This window comes from Gekko japonicus, unplaced genomic scaffold, assembly GCF_001447785.1.
Source record: "Gekko japonicus isolate JY-2015 unplaced genomic scaffold, Gekko_japonicus_V1.1 scaffold745, whole genome shotgun sequence".
Taxonomy (NCBI): domain Eukaryota; kingdom Metazoa; phylum Chordata; class Lepidosauria; order Squamata; family Gekkonidae; genus Gekko; species Gekko japonicus.
Window position 1 is genome coordinate 210,466 of NW_015164690.1, and position 12,147 is coordinate 222,612.

The window sequence follows — 12,147 nt, forward strand, 5'->3', positions numbered from 1 at the left end:
GACTTAAGAGACCAAGTCACCAAGTGCTCCAGATATGGTTCAAATGTTTGATGCTCACATGTTTTCGTACTAAAAATTCTGATAAATAAAATACATGTATTTTTCAATAATCCCCAACCAAAGAAAGGTCGGTGTCGCTACCTGGGTTTTGTTGTGCCGAGTGTGGAGAGGACAGTCGCTCCAGGACGATTATTCTCGGAGGATTCTAGTCGCAGGATGATCCTCAGTGGTGACAAAGGAAGGGGGAGGTTACTTCTGACCTTCGTCCCCTTCTCCTCTGTGTCCCCACTTTCTCCCGTTTGGCCCTCCAGATCTCTGCACGCGGAGTCAAGTGGGCGCGTCCTCCTCGGCTCTCCCTTGACTTCCCTCTTAGATAATCAATTCCTATGCTTCCCCTCCCTTCACCCGCCAATCATTGAGAACTTGCTCCGGGGATGTTTCCGCCTTTCTGCCCATGTGGATCTTGTCTACAGGACATCGAGGTTGCATCTTCGTCTCTGCAGGGCTCAATCTCTCTTTCTCTTCCTTCCTTCCTTTGGGCTTCAGAGCATCTCCAGTTCTCAAAGCTCTGTCAGTCCAGCCCTCTTTGGTGAATACTTCCTGGTCTTTTTGTCTGCTGTATCCCTCCTTGTCTTCCACTCCCCCATCTCCCCAGCTCTTCTCCAGCTTGATGGTGGTCTCCTTGCTTGGAGATGGGAGGTAACTCCCCGTGGGGTGGAGAGTCCGAACTCGGACAGCCGGTTGAGACCAGAAACAAATGTGTACGTATACACATTTTGTGTAACTACAAAATGATAACGAATATAATTTTTCTCTCAAAACTTGAGTGGGATGTAAAATTATATCAACAATCACACTAAAAAACCTGAAAAAGTTCTTTAGCTTGGCATCAAATGGATTATAATTTATGATAATATCTACCTAGTGGTTTTCTTCCCATTTAAAATGTTCAGTTTGTTAATCAAGCTATTTTTCACTCCAAAACTTCCAAAAAATATGTAGTGTATCTTACAGTAGAATATATTGTGTGTGTGTATATATGCACATATGCAAATAAGTTATGCTAATGAGTTATGCTAATGAGCTCCTGCACCTCTTTTTCTACGAAATGACCCTTGATGGGAGGTAACTCCCATCTTCCCCATGGGGCAGAGAGTCTGAACTCAGACAGCCGGTTGAGACCAGAAACAAATGTGTAAGTATACACATTTTGTGTAACTACAAAATGATAAAGAATATATTTTTTCTAGAGTGCTTTCAAGAGTAATCCAAAAGGATCAATCAGGATTCTTACCTAAGAGAAGGATACAAAATAATATAAGGAACATAATAAATGTACTAGAATATTATGAAATGCAGCCAGGGAAACAGATGGCTTTAATTCTCTTAGACGCAGAGAAAGCATTCGACAATATAAACTGGATGTACATGTTTAAAAAATTAGAGTTATGGGAATGTGGGGAGAACTTTTATGCAATGATAAAAGCTATGTACAATAAACAAAGCGCCAAAATATTAGTAAACGACGAGATATCCCAAAGTATTTAAATTCAGAAAGGTACAAGGCAGGGATGTCCCCTCTCTCCATTATTATTTATATTTATAATTGAGTCATTAATTGACAAAATAAGATCTAATGAAATAATAAGGGGGTTGAGAGTAAAAGGAGAAGAATATAAGGTACAGGCTTTTGCCGATGATTTGATATTTATACTCGAAGATCCGGAACAATCATTGCCAACATTAATAAAAGATATAAAAGATTTTGGAGAACTAGCTGGGTTTAAAATAAACATTCAAAAAATTAAGATAATAGTGAAAAACTGCTCCCAAAGATTGATAACTAGGTTAAAGGAGATGTCTGAAATGGAAGTAGTGCAAAAAGCAATATTTAGGTATTTGGATATCAGATAATACTGCAAAGCTGTATGAAAATAATTACCAAAAACTTATAACCGAGATTAACACAGATCTGAAAAATTGGGGACAAAAACATTTGTCACTAGCGACCATAAAAATGAACATTCTACCAAGAGTCTTGTTCTTGGCGCAAAATATACCAATATTAAAAAATTATGACTTCTTTAAGGATTTAGAGAAAATAACAAATAAATTTATTTGGCAATCTAAAAGACAAAGAATTAAAACTAAATATTTACAGGACAGCAAAGAGAAAGGGGGATTTGCACTGCCCAATTGGCATTGAAGGAGGACTCAGTGGGACCAGGTCTAGGATTGCCAGCTCCAGGTTGGGACATTCCTGGAGATTTTGTGATGGAATCTGAGGAAGGCAGGGTTTGGGAAGGGAGGGGAGAAGCCTCAGCCGGATATAATGCCACCAAGTCCACCCTCCAAAGCAGCCATTTTCTCCAGGGAGACAGATCTCTGTTGTCGGAAATTCAGTTGTAATTCAGTCAGGGCTCTTTTTGTAGCAGGAACTCCTTTGCATATTAGGCGACACACCCCTAATGTAGCCAATCCTCCAAGAGCTTACAGAGCTCTTCCTACAGGAGCTACTGTAAGCTCTTGGAGGATTGGCTACATTAGGGGTGTTTCACCTAATATACAAAGGAGTTCCTGCTACAAAAAGAGCCCTGCCAATGTCCCACCTGGAGGCTGGCAACTGGCAGCAACCTCTGGGTGACTTCATACCACCTGATTTGCATGACTAGGGCTAGGACTGGTAGACCACCCCCCAAAAAAAGAGAGCAAAGAGACTAAAATGGCAGGAAAAGAGATTGAAAAGAGACTAAAGAGACCAAGCCACCAAGTGCTCCATATGGTTCAAATGTTTGATGCTCACATGTTTTTGCACTAACAATTCTGATAAATAAAATACATGTATTTTTCAATAATCCCCAACCAAAGAAAGGCCAGTGTCAGTACCTGGGTTTTGTTGTGCGGAGTGCAGAGAGGACAGTTGCTCCAGGACGATTATTCTCAGAGGATTCTAGTCGCAGGATGAGCCTCAGTGGTGACAAAGGAAGGGGGGAGGTTACTCCTGACCGTCGTCCCCCTCTTCCCTGTCTCCCACTTTCTCCCGTTTGACCCTCCAGGTCTCTGCACGCAGAGTCAAGTGGGCGCGTCCTCCTCGGCTCTCCCTTGACTTCCCTCTTAAATAATCAATTCCTAGGCTTCCCCTCTCCTTATCCGCCAATCATTGAGAACTCGCTCCGGGTATGTTTCCGCCTTTCTGCCCAGGGGGATCTTGTCTACAGGACATTGAGGTCACATCTTCATCTCCACAGGGCTCGATCTCTCTTCCTCTTATCTTCCTCTTGCTTTTGGGCTTCAGAGTGTCTCCAATTCTCAAAGCTCTGTCAGTCCAGCCCTCTTTGGTGAATACTTCCTAGTCTTCTTGTCTGCTGTATCCCTCGTCTTCCACTCCCCCATCTCCCCAGCTCTTCTCCGGCTTGATGGTGGTCTCCTTACTTGGAAATGGGAGGTAAGTCCCATCTTCCCTGTGAGGCAGAGAGTCCAAACTCGGACAGCCGGTTGAGACCAGAAACAAATGTATAAGTATATACATTTTGTGTAACTACAAAATGATAAAGAATATAATTTTTCTCTCAAAACTTGAGTGGGATGTAAAATTACATGAACAGTCACACTAAAAAAAACGAAAAAGTTCTTTAGCTTGGGATCAAATGAATTATCATTTATGATAATATCTACCTAGTGGTTTTCTTCCAATTTAAATTTTTCAGTTTGTTAATCAAGCTATTTTTAACTCCAAAACTTCCCCCCCAAAAAGGTAGTGTAACATACAGTAGAATATACTATGTGTTTGTATATACGCATATATATTCATGCACAGTATATCACTTGGTGTTTAAGGCTAAGTTTGTTTCTGGTCCTGGATGGGGTATAGCTTCTTCATTTATTATTGAATAAAAACAAAAAACACACTAAAAAGTATGATTAGGATTTTTTAAAATTAAATTAAATGGAATGCTAATTCAAATAAAAAATGAATCAAGTTTTTGGGGTTTTTTTACCAAAGAAAGCAGTGAGCAAACTGTTTTTTCTTTTCTCTACAGTTTTTTGAAGTTTCCCATTCTTTAAGTTTTTGCTGCTCAGTTCCACTCACAGCAACATAGCCTTCCAACATACCCTGTGCAACACTAACTTCCTGCATATTTCCTTTCTGTATTGCTCTCTTCAATCGTTCATTGGCTTCTTCGAACAGACGGTCAGATGCTTTAGAAGTTGCCTCATGGTCCTTTTTTGTCAGTGATATGTTATTTTCTATCTCAGCATTTTTTTTCCCTAGACTCTCCTGCTTGTTTAGCCTTTTCTTCCATCTCTTTAGCTAAATGTATCTCCTCCTCTTTCTTTTTTTTCTTCCTCCTCTTTCAATCTTTTTTGTTCCTCTAAGTACATTATGTATTGCTTATATGCACTTTGTCCCATAGCAATAAGTTCTGATGTCATGGGAACCAGTTCAGGTTTATTTCCACAGGGTAATGCCAGGGTGGGGTGAATCAACAAAATTGCATTCAATGTTCGTTCACAAGTGGAAGCCTTGTCCTCAGTCAAAGCCCATCTTGACACAGAAAAACACCTCTCAATGTCTGCATTTCCATGTGATAGAGACAATGCAGTCTTGATAACTTTTGATAACTTTCTTGATATTCCCACCCCCGATACATTACTTTTCTTTAAAATTTAATCCCAAAAACTATCAATTCTCTTCCTTCAAAATCTGGGCGGTCTTTCTCCATCTGCAACATTTTCCATTCATCAATGAGAACATCTTTTGTATCGATAGGGAGTTCTCTGGAGGGAGTTCTCTGGCAACTGAAACGACATCTTGACAGCGTTTTCAGATTTTCACAAGAGAAAGGTTTACACATCTCAGAGCTTTCAGCAAAGCACAGCCTTTCATTACTTTGTCAATCAAGTATTTGCATCCAGCAACATAATGCTCTTTAGCATTTTTCATAAACACCAAGAAATCTTTTTTTGGAAAATGTGAAAGTTCCTTTTTAACTTCCCATGAAACATGGGTAACATGTTTTTCAAATAAATTCATTCACATCATAGTTATCTTCAGAAACAGACTTGCAAACATGTCTAGCCAGTATCCCTAACAGTTCTTGTAGCTGAGGGTATAGGATGTGAATTAAAGGTTCACCTCGTTGGAATCTTTCGGTGAAGCTAGTGAAAAGTTCTGCAGAAGATATAGTGAAATACAATTCTGCTCTGATAGTTGAGCAACGTAAAAAATTGCCGATCTTTCTGTATGAACTAGATTGTAACACAGCCTGATTCTTTGTTGATGGAATCAATTTAAGAAAGTAATGATTTACTCCTTCCCACTGTTCGAGCAGTCTCTCGGAAGCAGAGCGAAATGTAAGCCACCTAGAAGGAGAATGTTTGAGGAATTTCTTTTGAGGTAATTTGAGATCTTCTTGTAACTTTTCGTATTCCTCTACCATTAGCTAATTCAGATGTATCTTCACCAAAAAGTCTGAAAGGCTTTCAGATATGAGTTGTGAACAATGTGAAGGGGGCAGGTCCCGATATCAACTAATCCACGTGACCTCACTTCAAACAAATTTCCATTGAAAAGTCTGTGGACTTTCTTATTCAAATTAGGACCATCTGAACCAATCATCAGCAGTTTGTGAATGGACAGGTTTGCCCTACTGACGGCAGCGTGGATTTTTTCATGAAGAGTTTGTGCATCAGCTTTCCCGATGAAGAATGTCTGCAAATGTCTTGAAACTACTTTACCTCTACCCTCTGACCAATATCTCACCCATATCTGGAGCTCCTTTTTGTCTTCAACATTGGTTGTTTCGTCAAAACAGACTGAATAAAAGGAGGTTCCCACATCATCTGAGATGATCTGATGAAAATATGGTCCCCGTGCATCAGCTATTAAATATCACACCTTTTTTAGGGCTTAAAGAAAAATCAGTTGGAACACCCCCTGGAAACACTGCATCAAATGTTTCCTTTATCCCACTGCAAGAAGATGCTGAAAAGTTGCAACACACCGACTTCATAACCCAACTGAGTTCAGATACTGTTGTCGCATTCTTCGAACTATAGAGTTTAATAAGAGGTGTTGAAGAACTATGGCTTGATCCGGGATATTCACTCTGGATTGTTTCAGAAGAATCACCAGGATTAGCTGCAACTAAAACCATCTGTTTAGCCCCCTAGAACATCAGAGGCTAATTTTTTATGTTTAGCATAGTCTGAGTGTTGAAAAAGAGCATGAAGACCTTTGTTCTGAAAATCTATTGTACACACACAAAGTTTGCAAAACGCTTCACTTTCATGACATAATGACATAAATTGTCCATTATGGTATTTTTTAAGAAGCCAATTGGCTCTAAATTTGCACTTTCCCGTCATTAATATTTCAGTTCACAGATCAGCAGCCAACCATTTCAAAATGAATCCTGAAAAGAAGGAAAAAGGAATTAGAAAATGAAAAAAGTAAAGCATTAAAGTAAAACACTAATACTAAAAAAAACTAAACAAAATAAGATACTAACAGAATAAAACTTAACACTAATAAAATGCAACAAGCCTAATATACCAATGAAATGTAACATTTTCAGGGGGTGGAGTTGAAAAAGGGCTACGCAGGGAAATGATACAAGTTAGCTTCTTCAGAGCATCATAACACACACACACACACACAAAGTGTACATTATGAGCAAATTCTCATCATAAGAAACTCATAAAAAAGAAATACTGATCATACATTTAATAAGACAAATCACATACCTTTATTGCTTTGGAAGAATAGCACATCCCACAATTCTGTTCCACAATTTTAATTTCTTGAGCACTTGAAGGCACAAAAAAGGAGAGAAAAGAGACTTATTCTGAAAAAAGAGAGACTTTAAGAGACTAACCCAGAAATAAGAGACTAAAAGCTAAAAAAGAGGCCCACTCCTAGGCCTGCAGACATAAACCAGTGTAATATCCAATTGACCACTGGAGAAAGCAAAAGACGGGTAGAGCAGAAAAATCTCCCTGAAGAAACAGGAACTTACTAGCGAGGAAAATGAGAACACTGAAAAGCCTTTTCCTTGGTTTTACAGGAGAGTCCCAAGTATGGTGATGCTCTGGTTTCAGTGGGAATGGTTTTCAAGTAACAGGATCGCAACCTGCCTCCGATAGGGAGGAGGTGGCTAAGATATGGAAGCGTACCTGCCGGAGGGGAGACGATGAGATCCAAGTTAAGATCCACATCTTGTAGCACCCTTTCCTCAGAGGCCACATCACGAAGGCACCACACAAAGTCAGGCAGCATGCTACTAAGCAGGAACCTGTTCACCATAGGACAATCCTCCAGGACTCGTACTTTGTCTGGGAGCATCTTCACATATCTGCAGGGAGGATGCTGGCTGAGGAAAACAGAACTTCTGGAAGGCCCAGGAGTGGATTGTGAAAGCATTCAGGGATTTGATTTCAGAGTGGAGAGAAACGAAGAATGAGAACTGCGATCCAGTTCCCCACCCCCCATGCAATTAGATTTCCCATTTGTTTTCAAAAATTCTGGTGCCATGGGCTGGTTGCCTCTGAGCATGTACAGAGATTTAAAAAGTAGTTATGAGCACGTACCTTTGATCAAATGCAAACACTTCCTCTTCCCTTTGAACTGTGCCACTGTTGGGGGGTTTTTTTTCTAAAAGACCATCCCTCAAAATGAAAAATAACTGAAAACACAAAAGGTTCCTGGCTTTACATCCTCCTGTTATGCCAACTAGCCAGGAGAACAAAATTCTGCTCAGTGAACTTTGCCACTGTTGGGGTCCCTCAAAATGAAAAAAAATTGAAAACACAAAGGGTTCCTGGCTTTACATCCTCATGGCAACTAGCCAGGAGAACAAAATTCTGCTCAGGTGGCAATCCAAGTGACTTCACATTTTGGAAGCGTAAGGACGGTCTGAGTCTAAAGAGGCAGAAATCCAAGATGCAGGTGTCAGCTATGGCTGCCATTAGGTTTATGGGTTTCAGTTCACTCGCTTGACCTGTGTACCAGCCAGGCCCGCATTCCATTCCCACCAAATTACAAAGGAAGAGTCCTGTTGTTAATATTGCAGAATATTCACTGGGCTGTGATCCAATAAAAACTGCAGTAGGAAGGATACATCAGTTTATTAAGCTCTTCTTGGGCATCCCAAGCACCTTTGCTGTTATATATAAAGATATTGCACAGCAGTACATCCAAAAGGAACAGTTTGAAGGAGATGGACCTCTCATGCTGTAGGGATACCAGAAGTGACATCAGGAACTGGAAGTCAAGTGAGCCACCCCAGATGTGTGTCTTTATTACTGAGAAACGTTTGATCCCTCTTTTCTACTATCGCGTACTCAATATGACTTAAGATTAAAACAAGCACACACAGGAAACAGAAACAGGAAAATGTCTACAACAGGATAAAGCCAAAAATGACAACATTACAGAACTGCCAACTTTTTAACTGGCTACTGTAGCTGTGCCTTGAATGGCCACTGGATCCGCAGATAATGTTTACCCTTCCAATCTGTGAAAAACCATTTTGAGCTCCTGATTTCTGCACCTCAAACTGCTCTTAAAGGCACAACAGCAGGACCAGGGTGGATTTTCCATGATTTGGCAACCTCACAGAAGTTACAAACCTTCACCTCATGACTTCTGCCTGGTATGCAACAACAGAGCTTCAGTATATATATTAAAGAAAAGACAGCAACCCAATTTTGCACAGAGATGACAAGAGGAAAGAAATACATCTAGTTGTCGTCCCCCCCACCCCGAGAAAAACAGCTAGCTAAAAACAGAAGTATTACTTTATGCACTTATGCAATTCACTGCTACAAAAAAAAAAAATTAGCAGATTCCCCAACCTTCTTGAGCCTATGTGCACCTTCGAAATTCTGACACAGTGTCAAGGTCATGGCTACAAAATGGCCACCGCAGGAGGTGGAGTCTCTTGGCTGCTGCCTCCTGCCTTCAGTCACACAGTGAAGATCCTTGTGACATGGTGGGAGCTGCTCCCAAAGCAACATTTTTTAAAATTCTGCAGCCAATCAAAAATCCAATGGCCAATCAGAAACCTTGCTGGGGAAAACTCCTACCTGACTCCACCTACTTTCTAAAAACACTTGGCGGGCACTAGAAAAGGTGTTGGAGGGCATTGTGGTGTCCACAGACACCATGTTCGGGACCCCTTAGCTTATGTGGCATGTACAAAGACAAGATCTATCAATTACTTTAGAGCAATGAAGCCTCCAGGTACAAACGCTTTATATCTTTCTAAATCCCAGAGGTTTGCTTGCCACAGGAGATAGCCACCATGCCTTGCTTGATAGCTTCCCACGGCCTCTGATCGACTAGACCCAAACGATCTGATGCTGGCAGAGAAACGCATGTCGTCAGTCCAGATCCTCACGCTCTCCGGGTGACCAGGCAGAGTCCAATCTGGGTCACCAGAAAGTGTTAACCAAATATGTCGTGTTGGCTGGTATGCCAGTGCCCAATGATGAATATATAGCCAGTGAGATTCCAGAAGCAGACTGAACTTTATTGCAATAAAGGGGACCCCGGTAGCAAAACCAAGGAATCCGTTAGTAAGGCATCACCATCAGCTTTTTATCCCATGCAATAAACAACTTTTAGACATGTGCAGATGTCTTCAAATTACCACGCTTAAATTTCCTTTATGTCTAGATAAGTACATTTGCTAAGCATACATTTATCTTGCCCTTATTTAGAATACTTTATGCAATCTTGCAAAATCACTTTTCCTGTTTTTCACTAACCATCTGGCTCAATAAGCTGTGCTCAAGGCCCTCTTATCCAGTTTACCACATCCTGCTTTGCGCAGCACAATTTCTGGAATCATCTTCCCTAAGCAGCACTCATAAACAACAATATGGCGTTAGTCTGGCTATCACAAGTTCTTATGGTCTCACAGAACTAATGGGGTAGCTGTTGAAAGACACTGAAATGCTGTCTGACTTTATGTTTTCATTTTCAAACCCCAGAACGGCCTACCTAAAAACTTCGGAAGAATCCTACCTTCTCCATTTTTTCAGGAAGACCTTCCGTATCCAGGAACACCAGGTTTTCATCCGGTCTTGTTGGGTGGGGTGAACAACGCAGCCATATTCCTGCAGAACGTGGGGAGCCTGGAGGAAAAGGGGATAAAGAGAATGAAGGGGTGCCGCATCTACAAGACCCTGGAGAAGGACCCACAGAGGATGCTGGGGCACTCACCTCCATCTTGCCCCACCAGCTGGTCCAGGAGGAAGGATTTCCCAGTCCCCTTGGGCCCAAAGATGGCCACCACCCAGAGGCGGCCAGTCACAGACTTCAGGAAGGACAAGGCTGCTGTGTTCACCCGCAGGCTGCGAGAATCAGGGGATGGCTCCACAAGGCAGATCGATTCCATCACCCTGACGAAAAAGGAACAAGAAGTCAAACATGCAGTCAAGCTATTCTTATACGCTGGCTGTCCACATTCTTCTTAGTTAATTAGGAATCTACTCATATTGGAGGGCCAAAGATGCAATATATAACAAGCTGTGCCATGGGTCCATCCGATCCACAGTTGTCCACTCAGTTAGTAGTTCTCCTGGATCTCAGGCGGATATCCTTCCCAGTCCTGCCACCAGAGACCCCTCTGGGTGGAGATTTTGGGGCCCAATCCTGGGACCTTCTGTATGATATTTGCCCCATACTGTGACTAACAGGTAAACTTTGTTTTCAGGTTGCTGTAATCATAATCCTATCACTTTTTAATGAGCTGTCCCATTCTATGAATGAAAGGCCCCAGAGTGGAATGACAGTCCTGGGGAGTGCCGGAAGTGTTCTGGGACAGGAATGACAAGCCCCAGGGTGGAGTGACAATCCCTGGGGGTAGCAGAAACATTCTGGGACTGGAATGACAGGCCCCAGAGTTGAATGACAGCCCCTGGAAGTAGAAGAAGTGTTCTAGGACTGGAATGACAAGAGCCAGAGTGAAATGGGAGTCCCTGAAGGTTGATGATGATGATGATGATGATGATGATGATGATACCTTTCGATTTATTGATCGCTCAATCCTGCAGAGCTGCTGGCTCTGAGCGATTTACAGTTACACAGGTTTTCACAAGGGACTAATAATGATAGGGGTAAGGGAGGACAACATATAATTCTTTTAAATCGCACACGTTTGCAGCCGACAGGGATTTTGTTCAGCTGTAGGCTTCAGTCATGTTCCGGGCGGTATTCATTTTGGCTTGGCTTGATGACGTTAGTTCTTCCTGGGCTGCTTTGAGTCTACAGCTATAAGAAACCACAACATTCAAAAACCAATGGGGGGACATCTTAATCTTCCAGGGCATTCAGTTGTTTTGTTGTTGTTCAGTCGCACAGTCGGGTCCGACTCTTCGCGACCCCATTTGCTTACCTAAGAGTAATTTCAGTTGCTTACCTAAGAGTAGAAGTTCTCTTACAAAGGAGACTGATGAATTACAACTGATAATGAAGTGCAATACATCCTCCTGGGCAGAACTGAGACTTAGGTTTCTTCTCTCATTACCAATGGCTGCTGCTGTTATTTGGCATCTGAAATCACTTCACTTTCCAAGATATAAGGACAAATGGACTCACATTCTAGCTGTATCTGAAAAAGTGAGCAGCGACTCCTGAAAGCTCATGCCTTGCCACAAATTTTGTTAGTCATTAAAGTGCTAATGGACTCTTGCTCCCTTCCACTAACAAAGATTGCAAGCTGTGCTGCTGGGGTTTTTTAATTATTATTATTTGCATCTGTTAGACCTGGAAAGGGGGATCTCTCCAAGTGAAATAATGTGTTGCTTTCAGACTGGACAAAATCCACTCACTACTAGTGATGATAATAAAAAGTTTAAAAAGTGGTGTGTGTGTGTGTGTGTGTGTTAATGTGAAGAAAGACAGCCAGTAAGGTGGGAGGGGACAAAGGGAGACCACATGTTGAACTGGAATATATGGAACTATAAAGGTATTTTTAAATACTTAGACATCTACTTCCAGTCATTAAACCATGGAATCCAATCCAAGTGTAGCAATTCCTAACTAGGGCTTTTCTGAAAGAAAATCCCAGATAGGCAAAGAGAAACCTAATCTTAAAAAAACACAAAAAACTTTTCAGAATAAGCCAAAATAATTTCCCC

At 41.5% G+C, this 12,147-nt stretch overlaps 1 protein-coding gene across 1 annotated transcript in view; it reads right to left on the minus strand.

Moving 5' to 3' along the window:
* Positions 1–12,147, minus strand: part of LOC107108858 (guanylate-binding protein 6-like) — a 26,799-nt gene that overhangs the window by 7,599 nt on the left and 7,053 nt on the right. Inside the window, exons 2-4 of the mRNA XM_015409381.1 lie at positions 10,229–10,407; positions 10,031–10,140; positions 7,177–7,369 (exon numbers count right to left, since the gene is read on the minus strand). Of these exons, the coding sequence (XP_015264867.1) occupies positions 7,177–7,369; positions 10,031–10,140; positions 10,229–10,407 (482 nt within the window). The remainder of the gene's footprint in view (positions 1–7,176; positions 7,370–10,030; positions 10,141–10,228; positions 10,408–12,147) is intronic.